The sequence below is a fragment of the Xenopus laevis genome, chromosome 4S, assembly GCF_017654675.1.
Source record: "Xenopus laevis strain J_2021 chromosome 4S, Xenopus_laevis_v10.1, whole genome shotgun sequence".
Lineage (NCBI taxonomy): Eukaryota > Metazoa > Chordata > Amphibia > Anura > Pipidae > Xenopus > Xenopus laevis.
The window spans coordinates 35,723,830-35,745,844 of record NC_054378.1 but is presented as its reverse complement, the minus strand read 5'-3'; the positions used below and the strand labels follow the sequence as shown (position 1 = coordinate 35,745,844).

At 41.7% G+C, this 22,015-nt stretch overlaps 1 protein-coding gene across 1 annotated transcript in view; it reads left to right on the top strand.

Moving 5' to 3' along the window:
- The window catches only part of vat1l.S (vesicle amine transport 1-like S homeolog), a 51,167-nt gene that overhangs the window by 2,849 nt on the left and 26,303 nt on the right, over positions 1-22,015 (top strand). The window contains exons 2-3 of the mRNA XM_018260474.2: positions 9,944-10,073; positions 19,714-19,929. Of these exons, the coding sequence (XP_018115963.1) occupies positions 9,944-10,073; positions 19,714-19,929 (346 nt within the window). The remainder of the gene's footprint in view (positions 1-9,943; positions 10,074-19,713; positions 19,930-22,015) is intronic.

Genomic DNA, 22,015 nt, shown 5'->3' with positions numbered 1-22,015 from the left:
CACAGCCTAATACGTTTTCTGGGCAGATGTTCAACAACATGTAAATCAATTTATTTAAATATCACACTGTGTGCCTTCTGTTTTGTCCTGTACTTCTTGCCGCTTGCGTGTTGAGGGATTAGTGGATAAAACAGAATGCATTTTTTTCCTTTCATTTGGCTTCTTTTTATTTCACCTTTGTCCACTGTTAAGTCATTGGGATTTATTTAATATTTGATGATGCCACCATATGTGTGCATTATCCAAAAACGTCAACTCCATTGCAGATGAAGGATAATTCGATTAATTAAGTGACTTTCTAATGAAACCAATGAATCATCTCCCCCCCCTACACTTTTATTTTAAGCTGCCTTGAAGGTTTGCTCAATGGCTGCAGCTACACTTACTAGTCTTGGAAAACCTCACTATACCTCCCCTGAACCTTGCAAAGGAAAGTATAGTATAGTATATTTTTAATACTCCTCCATAGAGAGTACTGTTTTGAGATTTTCTGTGCCTGGGGTATAATAGACCAACAGGTGTAATAATATTACCTGTGCGGCGGGGTCGCCCGCCACGTGGTTCCTTGGCGCCAGATCCAGCGCCATCTTGATTTCTAGGGCGCGCGCGGCGCGCCTCTTAAAGGTACAGGCGTGCTGGCATGATTACGTTTTGGCGCGAAAATTTTGTGTATTTAAGGCCCATTCTGACCCCCAGCCAGTGCCCGTGATAGAACTTGTTTCTAGTGGTTTCTTGAGCCTTGTGCATCCGATCTGTTCCGTATGTCGTCTGTTTGATTACCCGTGTTTGACCCAGCCTGTTCCTAACCATTCTGCATTCTGTATCCTGACCCGTGCCTGCCTACGACAACTCTTCCTGCTTAACCCCTTGATTGACAACCCGGTTTGACCCTTGCCTGCCTGACGATTCTTGATATCTGCCTGCCTCGACCCAGCCTGTCTGACGATTCTCTTGCCTGCTCCATTTGTACCGTGACCTTCGGCCCAAAAGACTAACAGCCATGCCCCTTTGCCAGCCTTCCACCTTTCGTTAAGTCCAGGTGGCACCCAAGTAAGCTGAGGGCTCCCCCCCGAAGCCCAACGGTGGTCACACTACTGGTGAAGCTGAGCCGAGACCAGGGTGCTTGGCACTTGTTCTGGTATTGGGTGCCGGTTGTGACAACAGGCCTCTGGATTTCCTACAGCTGAGTGGGACAATGCCCTTACACACCCCATACTGCATACTGGAGAGATGGTGATGGTGTAGATCAGTGCTGTTTAACTTCTGTGGTGCCAAGGACCAGCATTTTTCTGGCCTACGTGGAGGAACACCGATAATGGAAGCCAGTGTTGACCACTCTCTAATTTAAACCACATCCACCTTAAACCACACCCATGTAATAGCAAGAACTTTTAAGGCCACGTTAATGGTGTAGCACACCTAAAAACCAAATGGTTTGTGCTCATTGAAGGGATATCACTCATATGTGAAAAATGTAAGTCATATTAAAACATACACTTAAATCCATATGCCTCCTCCTCCCCAGTGGATAGCAATGCACCCCCAGTACATGATTAAATACCTTAGGGGCCCCTGACAACAATTTCCAAATGCTAACAAACCTTACTAGGCTCGTGTCCCAAGGGTAGTGTAGGGGAGACAGAGTATGGCACACACAGGGAGCATAGGGAAGGCAAAGCATGTCACACAAGAGTATAGCAGACACAGGGAGTATAGGGCAGGTAGAGTATGGCACACAGAGGGAGCACAGGGCAGGCAGAGTATGACACATACAGGGAGCATGAGGAAGGCAGGATATAACACAGAAAACTATCAGGACCACTCTAAGATGAACAGTTCATACTGTGCTACAAACAGTGACAAAATGTTGGTGACCTTTCAGCAGTTTCTCTGAGATGTGAATAGGTGAACAATGTGGGCAGTTTCAGTCTGGGTCTGAGGTGTGGACAGTACTGGGTTTTAGGGTTGTGAACAATGCTGGAAGATTACCGGTGTGAACAATGCAGGATTTTACAGTTTGAATTTGAGGTGTAAACAATGCAGGAGTCAGTTAATCTCAGTACCGATATCTTTAAGGAAAAGCAGTCATGTGGCGCTAACACAAGGGGGATCTGGCTCCCATTGGACAGCTCTGGTGTAGGCCACCCATTGGACAGCTCTGGTGTAGGGTTATAAAGAATTTTAACTGATGGTGTTTGTAAAGACACTGTTTAGTCAACTTGTGAAGAGAAAGTGAGACGTAGATAACTCTTTCCCTCCCTATTTTCCCAACGTTGGGCTAGGATGAACGAATGTTTTGGTGATAATAAACTCCAACCTTATAACTTAAATAAGGACAGGGACATTAACTTCAGACAGATGTATATTGACAAAAAGCCCACTAGGCCCCACAGCTGGTCTGAGTAAAATCTAAATATTAAAATAACTTTTATAACTCAAATACATCCAAAACCCTTCAACAGCACCCCTTAATCTTTTGTGGGGGAGGTTAACAAAAATACTTCCTGTTGCCTCTTTCCCCTTATTTTGGCATTAGGATTTATAATGCACAATTACATGTAATTGACAAAAGTAATTTTAATGGCTAGACTTCTCCCGTGTAGTGATCTGAAACGCTCCCTTTAGCCACCCGAAACACAATGCATTAAAAATATATTTGTGATAGGCAATATAAATGTGAGATCTTAGTGGACTGCTGATACTGTATACTTGAAAAGCTCCCCCTTTGATTAGATGCAAATATATTATAATTATAACCGTCATAGAGAAGAATTTCCCCTGATGTTTTGTACAACATTTGTTTTGCATATTGTCAAATCTCTAGTGGAATATTTGGAATCTCAATAATAATAAAAAAAAAATACTTAATACATCCCAAAAAGCAATGAAGTGTTCTTATTGTCTGTAATGTAGCATTAGATTTTCTTACCGTAGCAGTGGTTAGAGTTTCTGTAAAATTAAACAATTATCTTTAAGGGTTTGTTGTATTTACTAGCACCTATAAATTTAATCTTGCTGCTAAATACAGAGACATTAGTCCAATTTCAATGCTGAGCAGCTGTTATAAAATTGAATCCTACCAGTTAGAAAACAAATGCAATCCATTCAATTACTGCCGAATGCCTGTTCACACTATGGTGGATGGGCCACAATTACAGCAGATTATAGAAATGAATACACAAATACAAATAATTCTAGTAGAATCAGATTTTAGTATTGACAGTTTTAATAAAATTTGGACAAAATGGGGGCTTTTTGTGCCCATAGGTAAAACTTTTCTAGTGTTGCCATCAGGACAAAAACGTACAAAATGATTACAAAAAAAACTACTGCATGAGATTACTTTTGGGCAAAGAAATTGCATGTTAGTGTCAGACTAAATATCCCTTTATATTTATACACTAACTTGTTATACTGGTTTGGGAGCCATTATCCAGGAACCCATTTTCCAGAAAGATCCGGATTACGGAAAGGCTTTCTCCCATAGACTCCTTTATAATCAAATAATCCAGTCAAATAATTTTCTTTGTAATAATAAAAATATTATATAATAATAATAAAAAGTACCTTGTAATTAACCCCAACTAAAATATAATTGATCCTTATTGGAAACAAAACCAGCCTATTAGGTTTATTTTATATTTACATGATTTTATAGTAGACTTAAGGTATGAAGATCCAAATTACAGAAAGATACGTTATCTGGAAAATCCCAGGTCCCAAGCATTCTGGATAACAGGTCTCATACCTGTAGTACAGTAGACCTTTATGGTACATTAGACCTACAGTAGACTTACATGCTTGCCATAGGTATGGAGGTCCATGGTAGTTTTACATCTGGCCCTTCTACAGAGGTTTTCTTTTTGACTTCTTCAAAATGTAAAATCTGGGTTTGATTGTAAGTTAACTGACTATGTACCCTTTTCAATGAGGGTTGGTGAGTGCAACTTGACTAAACTTATACTTTAGAGCAAGTGAACTTGTATCTTGGATACTGCCTCCCCCAAGAGAATAATGAGCTGTTACTTCTATCTGTGTTTGGTTAATATTATATACTGGGTTTTTTTGTAATTCAAGTTTTATTGATCAATTTGTCAATTTTTTTTTTTTTGTGTATAGACATAGGCCTAGACAGTGTAAGTAACATCGAAAAGTATTAGTATATGTCACGATCCTATAGTAAGATTAGCTACAGTTGAATAGAAATAGTAATACCATACCAATAGTTGAATACTGTACCTGCGGAAAGTAAAGTAACTAAACCTTAAAATTAATGACATATTTAATGAACTTACTGAACTAGCCTAACTGTTCAGCCTCTCTATAGTAGTAATAATCCAGGACTTTAATGTTGTCACAGGAGTTTCCTATCTTAGATTTCGTTAGGAGTGTCACTAACACGTACAAGCTGATGCTACAGGGATGATTATTAAATTCTGACACTTAGGGGGTTATTTACTAAACTAAGAATTTATCTAGTCTGGCTTTTTGGGGCAAAAATTTTTTCGTATTTTGTTTTTTAAAAACTCACATTTTTCAAGATTTATTATAGACCGAACCAAATCCAAAAATCCGCCATCTCAGACCTGCGATGTTGTGTATAAGTCAATGGCATAGGTCCCTATCCTATTTAGAAGTTTCTGTGGTCTGTGCTGGAATTAGCCTGAAAATCCAACTATTTCTAACTTTTCTGGCAAGAATCCGAGCTTTTCGGGAAAAAGACCAAAAAAAAGATTGATTTGGGTAAAAACTGAAAAAAAAAAATTGGATTTTCGCTTGATTTTTTTTCGGATTTGTCCCTGATCCGACTAAATCATGCTTTTTAAATAATAAATAAGCTCCAATGGTGAATTCTAGTTTGGTTGATTCTAGTTTTAATTAAAATAGTCAGAAAAATTAGAATTTTGTTAAATAAGGCCCAAATTGTGCTGGTTTTGGAGTTGTCGTACAAATAATTTGAATTATTTACGAATCAGCCCAATATTGTGACATTTATATTATATATATTCAGGACATTGTGCATCAGTCCCTAAGCTCAGTAAGTGACAGCAGCACAGAGCATGTGCAGTAAATCAGCAGAAAAGAATATGGGGAGCTGCTGGGAAATCTTTGGAGTCTCAGATCTTTACTCAGATCTTTACTGCTAAAGATTGGTTGCCTTGGGTTGGTGCAGAAGCACAAAACATAATGTACACTCTTTCTACCTTACTTCTTTAAACGGGTGGTCACCTTTTACGTTAACTTTTACTCCCTACATCATACTAAACGTTAATTTAAAGGTGAACAACCCTTTAGTTCTCCTTTAATAGCATATGTCAACATGAGTACTGTAGTTATCTTGTTTTATTTGCTAAATTATCTACTTATATTAAACACTGTTTTGAAGATGAACTTTCATGACTGAAGGTGACAGTGAGATTAGTTTTTAGTTCATGTGCAACTATTTATATGTAACATTGATTGAGTTATTATATCCTCTGACCTATGGATGATGCAGCTAGTTATGCAACACTGATATATTCACATTTGATACATTAAGATCTGTGAGATTCTACTGTTATAACAAGTTTGCTATGTTTTTTTTTTTATCTTCCTACTCTCACCTCCTGATCTCTCACTTCGCTCATGCTACACATTCCGTGGGAAGGATTTTAAGTATTTTGTGTCACATTTCCACTGTCAGTTGCAAAAATTAGGGTATTTGTTGTTTCAACAGTAGAGCATATACATGTACAAGGATGTGGCAATATTGTTGAACTACAACTTCCACAACCAAACAATATCCGGAAGCCTGCAGTTTGTCAATCTCTGATGTATGCTATAAACTTTCATTAAATTCCGTGGCAGATTTTTTTTCTAACTATTCTTTACACAACAATGGTTTTCAATCACCGTTTCACCCAACCGTAACTGTTTAAACTTCTGAAAAGTTTGCTTGGTGCTTAGTGTTTCCTCCTCCACTGAGTTTCCATGTTGCTATCAACATTGCAGAATTCTTTTAGTTTTCATATGATCATGTCAGGTAGTGGAAAATTACTTACAGGCAAATAACTAAATCAAATAATAACTGGTTTCCGAAATATAGCATGGTCGCTAAATTCTTGTGGCCTGACGAAAACTCAGAATAAATATTTCCTTTTAGCTCAGCTGAGGAGACTAACAGCTCCCTTTTATGACTATAAATAAGAAAAGAAATGAGAATTATGGGGAGGGGCCTGCATATTAAAGGGAAACTCCACAAAAACATAATTTAAGCTTTTTGAAAAGTAAACATAATCTGAAGCAACTTTGCAATAATCAATCCAAAAATATGTAGACTTTTCATGATTTTTAATGGTTTCTGACAGTTCCATAAGCATAGCCCTCTGCTCTTCTGCTGATCTTTCTGACTACTTTGCTGAGCTGGCTGACTACTGTTACTTTGTATCAACAGCCAGCAGTCCTCAGCCTGCATCCTCCAAACCCCACAATTCCCTGCAAACATGATTTCAATAAGGAAAGGAATATCACAGTGCAATGCATTGTAGGTTATGTAGTTCCTGCATGCTGTCTGTAAGCTGTGGAGAAGTTGTTACAATTTGTAACATCAGTGTTTAGTCCCTCCTCCTCTGCCAGAATTTCAAATGATGCAGAAAGAGAAAAACTGTTACACAGCTGGATTTCAGCATAGAAAATTACATTTATTCATACTTTTTGAAGAAACAGGTAACTGTAATGGGTATATTAGGGTTTCTGTGTTATTTGGGCCTCTTTATCAAATTTTGGTTACATTGTGCCCAATGTAAAATTCTGGTATAAAGAGCTGCCAAAATGTCTGTGTTAAAAACTGTTATGGTGACCTCTTTTTTCTCTTTCCTCGAGCTCCATTGGCCACACATGGGGGGGGGGTAGACATTCTCATCTCTTCATGCTGTCATTTATCTTTTGAAGTGCAGCCTGTAAAACTATTCCACTATTTTTTTGTTGCATACGTTGCTCTTAAATAATGATTTAAAAACAAATTTTGCCATCACTGTGTTCCTGGATATAACCATGCTCCTAGAACTCGTAGTTATTGAGATTGTCACTTTGCAACCATCTGAAGGAACCACAGAGTGAAAAAATGAGCCCTCAAACTTTTGCACTAATTATTAAGTGATAGGGGTGCATAAGTGATAGGGGTGTACTAGGAAACAATATTGAATGTTTTTCATAGTTTTTCAGTAAATTGATGCTTTTTGTATCTGATTGTGGTAGTATCGAATTCCATGCTGATTCATTATTGTAGATTTCCACAGCACCCACTGCACACGTATCCAGTATGTTGTATAACCTTAGGCAATCCTAAGTAACAAATGTGTTTGAATTAAATTAGCTTTTTCTAGCATTCAACCTGCCGTCACTTCTACTGGTTGGGGATGTTGACATTTCTTCTTCACACACCATAAGGCTTTCTGTGAATTGCCTGCAAATAATGCCAAATGCTTGTATGAATGTAGATGTGCATAACATATATTTCCAAGTACCTAGAATCTATAGTGATTTTTTCATTTTTAGCAGAATTTTAAATTTGAAATTTCCCTTTATCTTACTTACCTGACAAACTGTCAGGGAGCCGGGAGCTCCCTCCAGGGAGGTAGTCTGGATCAAGGAGGAAGCCCACTGTGGAATCAAGGTCGCGGTATCCAAAGGGTAATCAAACGGTTTATCAAAGTCCAAGCAAGAGTTCAAAAGGCAGGCAGAATACCAAGCGAAGTCCAAAGGGGTCAGGCAACGATCAGAAGCAAGGTAATATCTTAATAGTTCACAGGAAACCCAGGAAACATGTAGGAAATGGATCCTATACTTGGGCGCCATTCAGGCGTCTTGGTGGCGTTTAAATATTTGAATTTGGCAACAACGTGACGTCACTGGCGTCCTTACGCCGACGTCGACGCGCTGGCGTCATTGTGCCGGCGCCGCTACCCACGTGGCGGCCCTGGGCGCCGCCATTTTGGAATCGCCGCCGGCAGGGAAGGAAATTTTTTTTATTAGTAGAAAAATTTAAATATTAGCTCCATCTCCATCCACCCAGGGTGGAGCTAATATTTAAATTTTTCTACTAATAAATTTATTTTTTAACTGAATATCTTTGGTCTTGTGGATCCATATGAGTGCTGGTCAGACCTGCTTCTTTATCTAATGCTGTACCGCTCCCTGAAGCTGGGGGTCTGGGGCTGGTGCACCTGGACCACCTTCACTGTTTGTTGAGTTACTTTATAACTAATTCTGGAGCAACATGTCACCCATAATGTAGAAACACGCCAGCGTTTTTTGGGACTTAGAAACAATTTTGACTTTTTTTGAAGCAATCCCTATCTACTCTATTGCGCTTCGCCTGGTCTGAGGTGGCGAAGGAAGTCTAGCGTAAAACGTAGCGTTCAGTACACTGCGCGCATTAGTGAATTTGCGTAGTTACGTCGCTAGCGAAACTTTGCCAGGCGTAAGGGTGCGAAGTAACACTAGCGAAACTACGCCAGCGTTCGTTAGTGAATTTGCGCAGTAACGAAAATGCCAAACGCTAGCGTTCGGCGCTTCGGCGCTTAGTGAATTTGCCCCGTAATGTCCTCGTCCAGTAGCAAAGTGTCCCTTGGAACTTTTTACAAATGTCGGCTGCTATTAGCTTTCTTCATTAATCTTCATGCGATGCCTGAGAAGGTTCATTCTGAATTGAAAGTTCTCTAATCTCACCAATATGCTACTCAAAGATGCAGGCAATGGTTTCTGATCTATCTCATATGTAACTATGTGGAAGGGAGATTGTGAAAAAAAAATCATTAATCAGCTAATTATTTTATATTTCAAACACTCCATTAGAGAAATTTACATCAATAGTTTTTGGAGCTTTAATTTCAAAGCAGACACTGTGATATAAATAGATGAGTACAGTTATATTTTAGCTTAAATTACCTTCAGTCAGCACATCTAGCAATCTGAACAAACTTTCTATAAATAGAAGCTCATGAATCTTAATATTCCCTGTTCTAAAGTGATTAGGTTGGGGATATAGTCTTTAGTTAAACTACTAAGGAGCAGGAGCACAGAAACTGGGAAAGTGGTTTAACCTGCTGCATGCACAAGACTCAAATCTGAGCATCAGTGTTTATTGTTTGTACTGATGAGACATGTGATGAAGTTCACTGACTAGCTGTCAAGGTTTCAATATTGTATGCTTGTTTAGTATTCAGCTACATTGGTTTATAAAATTTAATATGGAAAAAAAAGAGTTGCCAGAGGTAGATTTCTAATTTCCCATTTCTCATGCATATTTTCATTTTGTTGCTCTTTTCTTATCTGCCAACTAGAAAGAGACACCCTTATTTTCCTTACAAGGGTTGCCTTGCTGTTCATTGCTATACTCTTCATGGGGGATGTATTAGGGTTAATAGATCGCTGGAGCATAACTAATAAATGCATGTTGCATTTTTACAGTAATAGGTGCCCTTTAAAGCCAAATATTGTTATACAATACAAAATATTGTTGGACCTTTTTTCATTAGTACCATAACTGAATGTGCATTTGTGTCAGCCACACCTGTACAGAGGAGTAGTTGTTGGTAGGATCAGTGAGAGTCTGTATTAGGTGCAGTAGCAGTAACATTTTATGCCTGCAACCAGTATTTGTTGAAATAAAATTCTCAGTACCCACTGAAGGCTGGTGGGGGTATTAGAAATTGTAATTCATAGGGCATAGGATGGTCCTGCTTTATATAAAACAGCTGGCACCTTAAAAACTGTTCTTCCCTGGGTCCTATAACTACTAAACAACTCTTGGTGACTCTCCTAGCATTTGCCATTTTGAACTAACTTGCAAGTGATTGGAAGGTTTAAAAATTGTTATTTCAAGTTTATTTGTAAACAGCAAAATAAATACAAGCATAATACACTAACTTGATTTTTTTCCCCAAACTCTCTTCATTTATAGTGGTCTAAACTTCATTGATTTGATGGTCCGACAAGGAAATATTGACAATCCTCCAAAAACACCACTGGTACCTGGTTTTGAGCTTTCTGGGATTGTTGAAGCTATCGGAGGAAATGTTACCGGCTTTGAGGTAATGATTATTTCTTTTATGAGATCAGAATATTTGAAAAATGACATTCATTTGTTTTTATTTTAATTGGGACAAGCTATGCAGAAGGGTTAGGGCTTAGAGCTGTATTCTTTTGGATAGATGTTATATGTACAAATTATGGTGAATCAACAAAAAGATTATTATGTGTAAAAACTGTTCACCTAGGATAAAACTGTACGAAGAAAATAGATCTAAACTCCAATCTGGTGATTATCTTTAATGATAAGCACCCCCATAGGCTTTCTAACAATTTTTAGGTCGAAGAAAAACCATTCGATCGATGGATTAAAATCCTTTGAATCGAACGATTCGAAGGATTTAATCGTTCGATCGAACGATTTTTTGTTTGATCAAACTATTTGCGCTAAATCCTTCAACTTCGATATGTTGAATTACATTAATTAACCCTCGATATTCGACCCTATGTAAATTTTCCCCTTTAGTTTCTCTGACATAAAATGGTTATTTAATCACCACTACGAAAGTACATGACGTTTTGCAAAAAAGGAAATGTTATAAATGTAAAACTTGGGGGCTACATATTGGCTCAGACTTAATTAACCACATTACCATTATCTACCACATTACCATTATCTGTAATGGGAAGAAAATGTAAATTATCTTTGATATTTTGTCATTGAGTGCATTTCTGATTGATTGCTATGGGTTAATGCATTAGTGCAATTTATCATCTATAGCAATAAATGAGCTCTACATTTATTTGGTTTATTTAAAAAAGCTTGGTGGCAGTAAAACCTTAACATTTTCTCTAATTTGAGTATCTCTAATATGGTGTGCACCTCTCAATTTTGGTCACCCATTTAATACAATGTATAAAAAAAATATATTTCTATGTGATATTAAAGAAAGATTTCTGTTATTTTTAATTGAAGTCTCACTTTCGGTGTTTGTGTGCTGCCGTGATAAGTCTTTCTCTCTCCATGGCAACAATGTCTGGAGAAGGGACTAAAGGGCTTGCACGGTGGGGCAGTAATTAACTGAGTAAGAACCAATATTATACATTTCACAAAAATAGTTGTGGTTGACTAATTGATTCCCAATCCCAGTCCACAAGAGATCCCCCCCTTGAATGCAAAGCAAAAAACAACTATTGCTTCTACTATTTTACACCATACTTAAATATTTATATATGAAATATTGTTATCCATGTGCTGTTTCCGGTTTGTTGGTAGAATAGTGCTTTTGGCCTGGTCATTTTATGATCTCTCACAATAATGTCCTACTAATGCAGCAAATGCAATTTTAATAAAAAGAACATAGTACAGTTTACTATGATTGTATCATTGTATTATGCTTAAGAGATAAACTACACGGGGCTTTTTGTAGGATCATGTCATCTACTGATCAAATTGTAAAAGTTGGATGTATCCAGAAACTCATTACCCAGAAGGCTCCCAATTACGGGAAGACCATCTCCCGAGACTCCATTTTAATACAAATATGAATACATACAATACAATTTCGTAACAATAAAACTGTACCTGGTACTTGATCCTAACTAAGATATAATTGATCCTTATTGGATATAAAACAATCCTTTTGGGTTTAATTCAAGTTTAAATAATTTCTTAGTAGACTTAAAGTATGGAGATCCAATTTACAGAAAAATCCCTTATCCTGAAAACTCTAGGTCCCAAGATCTGGATAACATACCTGTAGTTGCTTGGGTCAAATACAGTATAATGGCATTGATAGAAAAATCTGCTGTGTAAACTCATGGAAGGTTTGCCATCTGTGAAAGGTAAAACTGAAGGATGCTTCTGCATCTGGTAACATAAAATCTGATGGAGTCTGAAAGACACTTTGTTGTCACTGAAATATATTAGGGTGCATTCACATACCAAACTGCGCATGCACAATGTGGCAAATCGGATGCAGTTGCTCCAATTATTATACGGAAGCCCAAAGAGTGCATTTGGATGCAAATACCTTTAATGAAAGTAGTTTTATGAAACTCAGTGCAGGGAAAGGCACAAGTTTCCAATTGAGCCTGTCGTTGTAAATAAGCCCTATTAACTGTCACGATCGCCGCCCGGAGCTCCGGGCGGCGCGTCCCTCCTTGCCGGCGTCGCTCCCAAAATGGCGGCGACCATGGCCGCCATGTGGGTAGCGGCGCCGGCGCGATGACGTCAGCGCGTCGACGTCGGCGCAAGAGCGTCAATGACGTCAGAATGGCGCCAAATTTGAAAATAAAAGCGCCAACTAGACGCCAGAATGGCGCCCAAGAATAGGAATACTTTCCCTAAAGTGTATCCTGGGTTTCCTGTGTGCCTTATTGCCAAATCTTGTTCCTGATCTGTTTCTTGACCCTTTGCCTGGACTTTGGACTTTGTTTGTATTCTGCCTGCCTGTGAACTCTTGCCTGATCCTGACTATTCTTCGTTTAACCCTTTGGACACCGCGACCTTGTTCCCTCAAGAGGGCTTCCTCCTTGATCCTGACAACCTCCCTGGAGGGAGCTCCCGGCTCCCTGACATTATTCTTGGGCCATGGATCCTTCTGAGGAAGCCACACCTGATGTCGGACGAGCACTCCGCGGACTGGCATCCCGCATGGAGGACTACGAAAACCAGCAGGTTCGCATTGGGCAAGCACTCGATGTCCTGCTTGCTCGAGTGCCTTCTGCGCCCTCCGCTGCTCCACCTACTTCAGATCCCCCCATGGCGGCAGCCTCTATGAACGCAAGCTACCCGACAGGTGAGCCTCGCATTCCACCTCCCCTTCGCTTTAGTGGGGATCCACAAGCCTGCAGGGGATTTGCCACACAGTGCCAAATTCAATTTGAGTTCCAACCCACACAGTTTCCAAGTGAACGTTCCAAGGTGGGGTATGTGATGTCTCGATTGGAAGGCAAGCCACTGGAGTGGGCAACGTCTCTTTGGGAGAAGAATTCCCTGGTGACTTATGATGTTAAAGACTTTCTCCAAGCTTTTCGCATAGTCTTTGATGCTCCAGGTCGGGTCACGAACGCCCCTGCCCGTCTCTTGCAGCTCCGGCAGGGAAGCCGCAGTGTCAATGAGTACGCTATAGACTTCCGAACACTGATGGCGGAGACTTCCTGGTGTGATGACGCTTACAAGGCCGTATACTACCAAGGCCTATCCATCCGCATCAAAGATGATCTCGTCTCCAGAGAGACTCCTGACACCCTGGAAGGACTGATCGCTCTATCTATTAAGGTGGACACCCGCCTCAGAGAACACCAGGTGGAGAGAGAGCGCAGCAGACGATTTTCTCCCATGTTGGCCCCTCGCTTTCAAAGGCCGATTCTGCAAGCACCCGCTGTCCCTGTGACTCATGTGTCCACGTCTCCCCTGGAGGAACCTATGCAAGTAGGAAAAGCTCGCCTCTCCGAGCAGGAAAGACTCCGAAGACGTATGGCAGGGCTCTGTTTGTACTGTGGTGGGCATTCCCATTTTGCCAACGCCTGTCCTGCCAAAGCCAAGAGTTTTGTACCCCGAGGTATGTCTCAGGTTTCTCATGTAGGGGGCATCACTCGAGGTCCTCAGGAGAAGTATCAAGAAAATTCACGCAGACTTCTCCTTCCTTTGCAGATTCATCTGGCAAGTAAGTCTATCTTCGAAAGGGCCTTCCTCGACTCCGGTGCGGATGGCAATTTCATGGACGCCTTCTTTGCCGAACGCATGAAGATTCCCCTGCTTCCATTGTCTTCACCCCTGCGAATTACCGCCATAGATGACAAACCCCTGGAGTTTGAATTCGTCACAATGTTCACGGCGGAACTATCTGTACAAGTTGGGGCGCTGCATCAAGAAAAACTTTCATTCTTCATCATTCCCTGTCCTTCTACTCCAGTAATATTGGGTCTTCCATGGTTACGTCTGCATAACCCCACCATAGACTGGTCCACTGGGCAGATCTCTCGTTGGAGTTTATTTTGCCTGCAACATTGCCTTCCGCCAAAACCCCTCGAGAAGGTGAATGTCTCCACTGCGGAACTAAAGACTTTGCCCTCCACTTACAAGGGATTTTCCGATGTGTTTTGTAAAAAGTCTGCAGAGTTCCTTCCCCCACATCGCTCCTATGACTGTCCGGTTGAACTCCTGCCAGGAGCCATGCCCCCCAGAGGGCGCACTTACCCTCTCTCTCCTGCTGAGACTACCGCTATGAAGGAGTACATCCAAGAAAATCTCCAGCGAGGGTTTATCCGCCCTTCTACCTCTCCTGCAGGGGCTGGGTTCTTCTTCGTGGAGAAGAAGGACGGAGGCCTTCGGCCTTGTATAGACTATCGGGGCCTGAATAAGATCACCGTGAAAAACAGGTACCCCCTGCCCCTGATTGCCGAGCTCTTTGACCAGCTGAAAGGAGCAAAGATTTTCTCCAAGTTGGATCTCCGGGGGGCCTACAACCTCATTCGCATCCGGGAGGGTGACGAATGGAAGACGGCATTCAACACTCGGGATGGGCACTATGAATATCTTGTCATGCCCTTCGGCCTATGCAATGCTCCTGCCGTCTTCCAGGAGTTTGTTAATGATGTGTTCCGAGCAGGGCCGCCATTAGAAATCACGGGGCCCCGTACAACAAAATTTTTGGGGCCCCCTGGGCCCCGCCCACACTGACGACCAAGCTCCACCCCATATCCCGCCCACTCCACATCGCAGTTAAAAGACCACACAGACATCAGCGCTATAAAAGTAACCCCCCCACACAAGTTGTAAAAAGCTATTGATGGTCAGGGCCCCCTTATAAAAAATTGGGGCCCCAAAAAAAAAAAAAAATTTTTTTTTTTTTAAAAACATTGGTGGCAGGGGCCCCCTTATAAATTAAAAAAAACTTGGGGCCCCAACAAAAATTTTTTAAAAAAACTAAAAATAAACAAACATTGGTGGCAGGGGCCCCCTTATAAGTTAAAAACAAATTGGGGCCCCAAAAAAAATTTGAAAAAAAAAAAACCATTGGCGGCAGGGGCCCCCTTATAAGTTAAAAACAAATTGGGGCCCCAAAAAAAATTTTGAAAAAAAAATTTTTTTTGAAAAAAAAAAAAAACTGGTGGCAGGGGCCCCCTTACAAGTTAAAAAATTAAAAAAAATTTAAATTTAAAAAAAACAAAAAAACAATGGTGGCAAGGGGCCCCTTACGAGTTAAAAAAAAAATTGGGGCCCCAAAAAAAAAGTTTTAAAAAAAAGATTGGAGGCAGGGGCCTATAGAATATTAAAATAATACATTGGTGGCCAGGGGATTAAAAAAAAAAAAAAAAACACAAACTGGTGTTCAGTAGGATTGAACTCATGGCTTCAGTACTTCCACTTCGCCTCCTTTCGTGACTTCGGGTCTTTTCACCGCTTCAGGACTTCAATTTCGGCTCTTTTCGTGACTTCGGGTCTTTGCGCTGCTTCAGGACTTCGGCTTCGGCTGTTTTCGTGACTTCGGTTCTTTTCGGCGCTTCGTGACATCGGCTTTTTCCGTGACTTCGGGTCTTTTCGGCGCATCGGCTTCGGCTTTTCGGCACTTCCGCATTCGGCACGCAAGAGGCAAGACGTACGGCTCGGGCGCTCGTAAGGGGGGCCCGGATCTTCAAAAAATGCAGCGCTGCCGGGCCCCCCTTCATGCCCGGGCCCGGTACGCTTGTCCCCCCTGTCCCCCCCTGATGGCGGCCCTGGTTCCGAGATCTCCTAGGAAGGTTCGTAGTCGTATACTTGGACGACATCCTGATCTTCTCCAAGGACCTTGAAAGTCATCGCTCCCAGGTGAAGGAGGTACTCTCTCGTCTGAGGAAGAACTCTCTCTTCGCCAAGTTGGAGAAGTGTGTCTTCGAGGTATCCAAGATCCCCTTCCTAGGGTACATTATCTCTCCAGAGGGATTTGAGATGGACCCCATGAAAGTGTCGGCCATCCAGGAGTGGCCTCTCCCACTGAGTACCAAGGCAATCCAGAGATTCATCGGATTTGATAATTATTATCGACAGTTCATCCGGGGGTTCTCTTCCCGCATTGCACCTATCCTGGCCCTCATCCGGAAAGGGGGTAAACCAAGCCTGTGGCCTCCATCTGCCTTAGAAGCCTTTCAGTCCTTGAAAGAGGCCTTCACGTCCGCTCCTGTTCTCCGACATCCCAATCCCGCACTACCCTTCTGCATCGAGGTTGATGCTTCAGAAGTCGGAGCCGGAGCTATCCTTTCTCAGAGACACTCCACTGATGGAAAATTGCACCCCTGTGCGTATTTCTCCAAGAAGTTCTCATCCGCAGAGCAGAACTATGATGTCGGAAATCGAGAACTCTTGGCAGTCAAGCTTGCCCTTGAAGAATGGCGTCACCTCCTGGAGGGCTCTGAAATTCCTGTCCAGATTTACACAGATCACAAGAATCTGGAGTTTATACAGTCCCTCAAGAGGCTAAATCCCAGACAAGCCAGGTGGGCACTTTTCTTTTCTCGATTTAACTTTGTTTTGACTTATCGCCCAGGTTCCAAGAATCTGAAGGCCGACGCCTTGTCTCGTAGCTTCACTCCGGTGGACCGTGACCCTGAGAGGCAGGAACCAATCATTCCACCAGTCAAGATCATTGCCTCTCTGTATCCCCAATTTGCCGACCAGATCTTGGCTGGGCAGTCCTCGGCTCCTCAAGATACTCCGATTGGCATGGCCTTCGTCCCTCCAGAACTTCGCCTGGCCATCCTGCAACAGACCCACTGCTCCAGGCAAGCTGGACATCCTGGTCCGGCCAAGACCCTTGAACTCTTGAGGCGCCTAGTCTGGTGGCCTGATATCCGCAAGGATGTAAAGGACTTTGTGGCTGCTTGTAATGTCTGTGCCACTTCTAAGCCTAGCCATTCCCGCCCCAGCGGGTTGTTACAGCCTTTGCCGGTTCCCTCTCGTCCGTGGACGCACCTCTCTATGGACTTTATTGTCAAACTTCCTCCCTCCGGTGGGAATACTGTGATCTGGGTTGTCATAGACCGCTTCAGCAAAATGGCCCATTTCATCCCTTTGAAGAAGTTACCCTCTGCGGTGGAATTATCCCAACTCTTTATCAAGTACATCTTCCGCCTGCATGGTTTCCCGGTGGAGATCGTCTCCGACAGAGGCACCCAGTTTACCGCCAAATTCTGGCGTTCCCTATGTAAAGACTTGGGAATAACACTTCAATTTTCGTCTGCCTACCACCCGCAGACGAATGGGGCAGCTGAACGTGTGAACCAAGCCCTGGAACAGTTCCTGAGGAACCACGTATCCCTCTGCCAGGATGACTGGTCTGATCTCCTCCCATGGGCGGAATTCGCTCATAATAATGCTTGTCATTCCTCTACAGGGAGGTCTCCGTTCATGTCGGTGTATGGTCAGCATCCTCAAGCTTTTCCCCAAGACTTTGTGCTATCTGACGTCCCGGCTGCTGACGATTCCGCAGCCCATATGTCTGCTATTTGGGCTGCTACCAAGTTGAACCTAGAGAAGAGCGCTCTTGTTCATAAGACTTTCGCGGATCGTCGTCGAAGATCCTCTCCTCCCTACAAGGTGGGTGATAATGTCTGGCTCTCTTCCAGAAATATCCGGTTGAAGATACCATCTCCCAAGTTGGGTCCAAAATTCGTGGGTCCATTTCCCATCTTGGAGATAATCAACCCTGTGGCTGTCAGACTCCAGCTTCCACCAGAGATGAGAATCCCCAACGTGTTCCACGTGTCTCTGGTGAAACCCGCCATCACCAACCGGTTCTCTGGCGGTCAATCTCCTCCTCCTGCCATCTCTGTGGAGGGTCAACTCGAGTACGAGGTGGAGAAAATCCTAGACTCCAGGATCTCCAGAGGGTCCCTTCAGTACCTCATTCAGTGGAGGGGCTTTGGTCCTGAAGAATGCTCCTGGGAAGGACACCGTGATGTTCACGCTCCTCGTCTGGTGAGGGAGTTCCACTCCAAATTTCCCCAGAAGCCAAGTCCTGGTGGTCCGGAGGCCCCCCGTGAGGGGGGGGGTACTGTCACGATCGCCGCCCGGAGCTCCGGGCGGCGCGTCCCTCCTTGCCGGCGTCGCTCCCAAAATGGCGGCGCCCATGGCCGCCACGTGGGTAGCGGCGCCGGCGCGATGACGTCAGCGCGTCGACGTCGGCGCAAGAGCGTCAATGACGTCAGAATGGCGCCAAATTTGAAAATAAAAGCGCCAACTAGACGCCAGAATGGCGCCCAAGAATAGGCATACTTTCCCTAAAGTGTATCCTGGGTTTCCTGTGTGCCTTATTGCCAAATCTTGTTCCTGATCTGTTTCTTGACCCTTTGCCTGGACTTTGGACTTTGTTTGTATTCTGCCTGCCTGTGAACTCTTGCCTGATCCTGACTATTCTTTGTTTAACCCTTTGGACACCGCGACCTTGTTCCCTCAAGAGGGCTTCCTCCTTGATCCTGACAACCTCCATGGAGGGAGCTCCCGGCTCCCTGACATTAACCTTTGGATGTAGATGCATGGCCTAAACATACCATCTGGGATCAAAATGTAGCATCCCACAAAACTCATGCTTTTCTGTGCTGTTGCATAAAAAGATTTTAAAGGTCATACTTGCAAAATCTGACCAATCCCCCATGTAGTTCAGCCCTTAGAGTTCAGAAAAACTAATTTCAACTGGGTCAAGTCAATCATTCTGAATATTAGGATTATTCTATGGTAATCTGAGGTGTGTAATGGTATGATCTCACTGTTTCTAGTCTGTTTGTGTTGGCTCAAGCTTTAGTGTTTGATTTCATATTTATTAAAAAAAAACAGGTTAAAACCTAATAATAGGATAATAAAAAAAAGTGACAGTATTTTTTTTTAAGACAACCCTGTAAAGACAATATATTTTAAAATGTATGAAGAGTAATGGCTTACTTTTAAGCATTCAGACTGAGAAAGAATAAAATTCTATGTATGCAGATTCCACAAGAAGTGCATCATATCATATTATCATATATGCTTTAAAGGAGAACTAAACCCCAAAATGAATATGGCTAAAAATGACATATTTTATATACTGAACTTATTGCACCAGCCTAAAGTTTCAGCTTCTCAATAGCAGCAATGATCCAGGACTTCAAACTTGTCACAGTGGGTCACCATCTTGGAAAGTGTCTGCGACACTCAAATGCTCAGTGGCTCTGAGCAGCTGTTGAGAAGCATAACGTACTGAATTAAAGCAGCCCGTACCAGACATGTTTTATACTTATCTTATACTTACTTACATATGGTGTTGGTAAGTCTGCCCTATGCAATGGCTAGCTGTAGTGATGGACGAATTTTTCCTGTTTCACTTCGCCACAAATTTACAAACAACAATTTTGAAGCTGCCGATTTTCTACTGCACGGCTTGCGAATAAATTCGCCCATCACTAGCTAGCTGCCAATATTTCCCAGTGGTTTAAGGGAACAACAACAGCTCTGGCATGAAGTAGTATTACTGTTTAAATTTTTTTTCTGTCTTGGAAGTTTGTAAAAGTTGAAGCCACAAAAAACAAACAATTTATGAAACGTACATGCAAATGCTTTTAGCGATAAGGAGTGGGGAGAAATTTCATCAGAAAAGGCTTTTGTTTACAGTGTGCATTACAATAACTTACATTTCTTACCACAGGAATTAAAAACATTGTTCCCAAACCTGTATATTTCTGCCCCAGATAGGTGACCGAGTTATGGCTTTTACCAACTACAATGCATGGGCAGAGGTTGCGTGCACACCCGCAGAGTTTGTCTACAAGATCCCTGACGACATGAGCTTCTCTGAAGCCGCCTCTCTTCCTATGAACTTTGTCACAGCCTACATGATGCTGTTTGAAGTGGCCAATCTCAGAGAAGGAATGTCTGTTCTGGTCCATTCTGCTGGTGGCGGAGTGGTAAGTCATTTGACTTTTTATCCATCGAAAGCTTTCTCATTCAACATGATACATTCTTATTATTCTAGTTAATGGGGTTGTTCACCTTTAATGTAACTTATAGTATGATGGAGAGAGTGATAGTCTGAGACGATTTGTTCATTTTTTATTATTTGTAGTTTTTGAGTTATGTAGCTTTTCAGCAATTCATTTGCTAGGGTCACTAGCACGTTGCACATTACTCTAGCAACCCTGCACTGATATGAAAAGGAAACAGTAATAGGACCTGAATAGGGCCTGAATAGAAAGATGAGTCATAAAAATTAGTTTCACCTATACATTAGTAGCCTTACAGAGCATTTATTTCTTGATGGGGTCAGTGAAAAAATGAAGGCATATTGAAAAGTTGCTTAGAATTAGCCATTCTATAACATGCTAAATGTTAACTTAAAGATTGTTCTTCTCAACATACTGTATCATACCTGGACCTAGAAACGAGCAATATATTGTATCAACTATTTTCCTTTTTTTCAAATTTATCAGCAAGGCACAATTTTCCACTGGAGTCTTATGGATATTAAAACTTTCTTACACAGTACATATCTGACACATATTCTTATGTCATTGTTGTAAAGGTTTGTTCATGCAAGCAACATCATTTTGAAGAGAGTTTGTGAATTTAATTATCATATCATTTGTTACGGGTCTTACATTGGTTTATCAATTAGAAGTAAATAACACCAATCATTCCCAGTCTTGTAAATAGCACAGTCCAATCCCAGAACAGCTACAGTATATAGCCCTGCAAATCTGAGTTTAATTTGATTGAAGTCAACTGTGTATGCCAGTAAATCAATATATGTTGACTCTCAATATTATGACTTATTAATTGGATTTTTTTAAATGTAACACATAAACCTGTGTATAATCTGTAATATATATATATATATATATATATATATATATATATATATATATATATATATATATATATATATATATATATATATATATATATATATATATACAGTATCCTTACAAAAGTTGCTTGGCGATGCCACTTTTGATGTTACATCAAAACATAAATATAAGGATATAAGATGTTATCAAGGATGCCCGCTACTGATTATAGTGGTTTTAGAGACCACAAAAAAAACTCTTTCTCTAAACCCACAAATGCCAACTAATTTATTTAAACAGCCTAATATAAAAAGCACAAACCAATACAAATGTGGAATTAATCTAAATCAGGGATCCCCAACCTTTTGAACCCGTGAGCAACATTCAGAAGTAAAAGAAGTTGGGGAGCAACATTAGCATGAAAAATGTTCCTGGGGTGCTAAATAAGGGCTGTGATTGGCCATTTAGTAGCCCCTATGTGGATTGTCAACCTACATTGAGACTCTGTTTGGCAGTGCACCTGGTTTTTATGCAGCCAAAACTTGTCTCCAAGCCTGGAATTCAAAAATAAGCTCCTGCTTTGAAGCCATTGGGATCAACATCCAAGGGGTTATAGAGCAACATGTTGCTCACGAGCTACTGGTTGGAAACTACTGCTCTAAATCCTCTACTTTTCTTGTGCAAATAAAACCTCAAAACCCCATAAAGCTTGAAATAAAGGAAGATTTTTTAAATTGGAAAAGGACAGATACCATTTACATCTATATGACCTTGACCTTTGTTAGCTGTCAACGTTTTTTTTATTTAATAAATCACTAATTAATTGGTTTAGTTAAATTAGTATAATCCATAATTATTATTACCGTATATACTCGTGTATAAGCCGACCCGTGTATAAGCCGAGGTACCTAATTTACCTAAGAAAACTGGAAAAATGTATTGACTCGTGTATAAGCCTAGGGGCCCCATGTCAGATTTCAAAATGTGAATGTGACCCGGCCGCAACAATTGGGGGACACTGGGCAGGTACCTGTTAAAGGGTCCTCTGTCTACCCCTATTTCATGTTTGCTTCCCACGTGGCGGCCATGGGCGCCGCCATTTTGGGAGCGAACGCCGGCAGGGAAGGGCGCGCCGCCCGGAGCTCCTGGACCTGCTCCGGGCGGCGACACAGTCAGTCACAGACAGTCCTGCTGGGGCCGCGGAAGG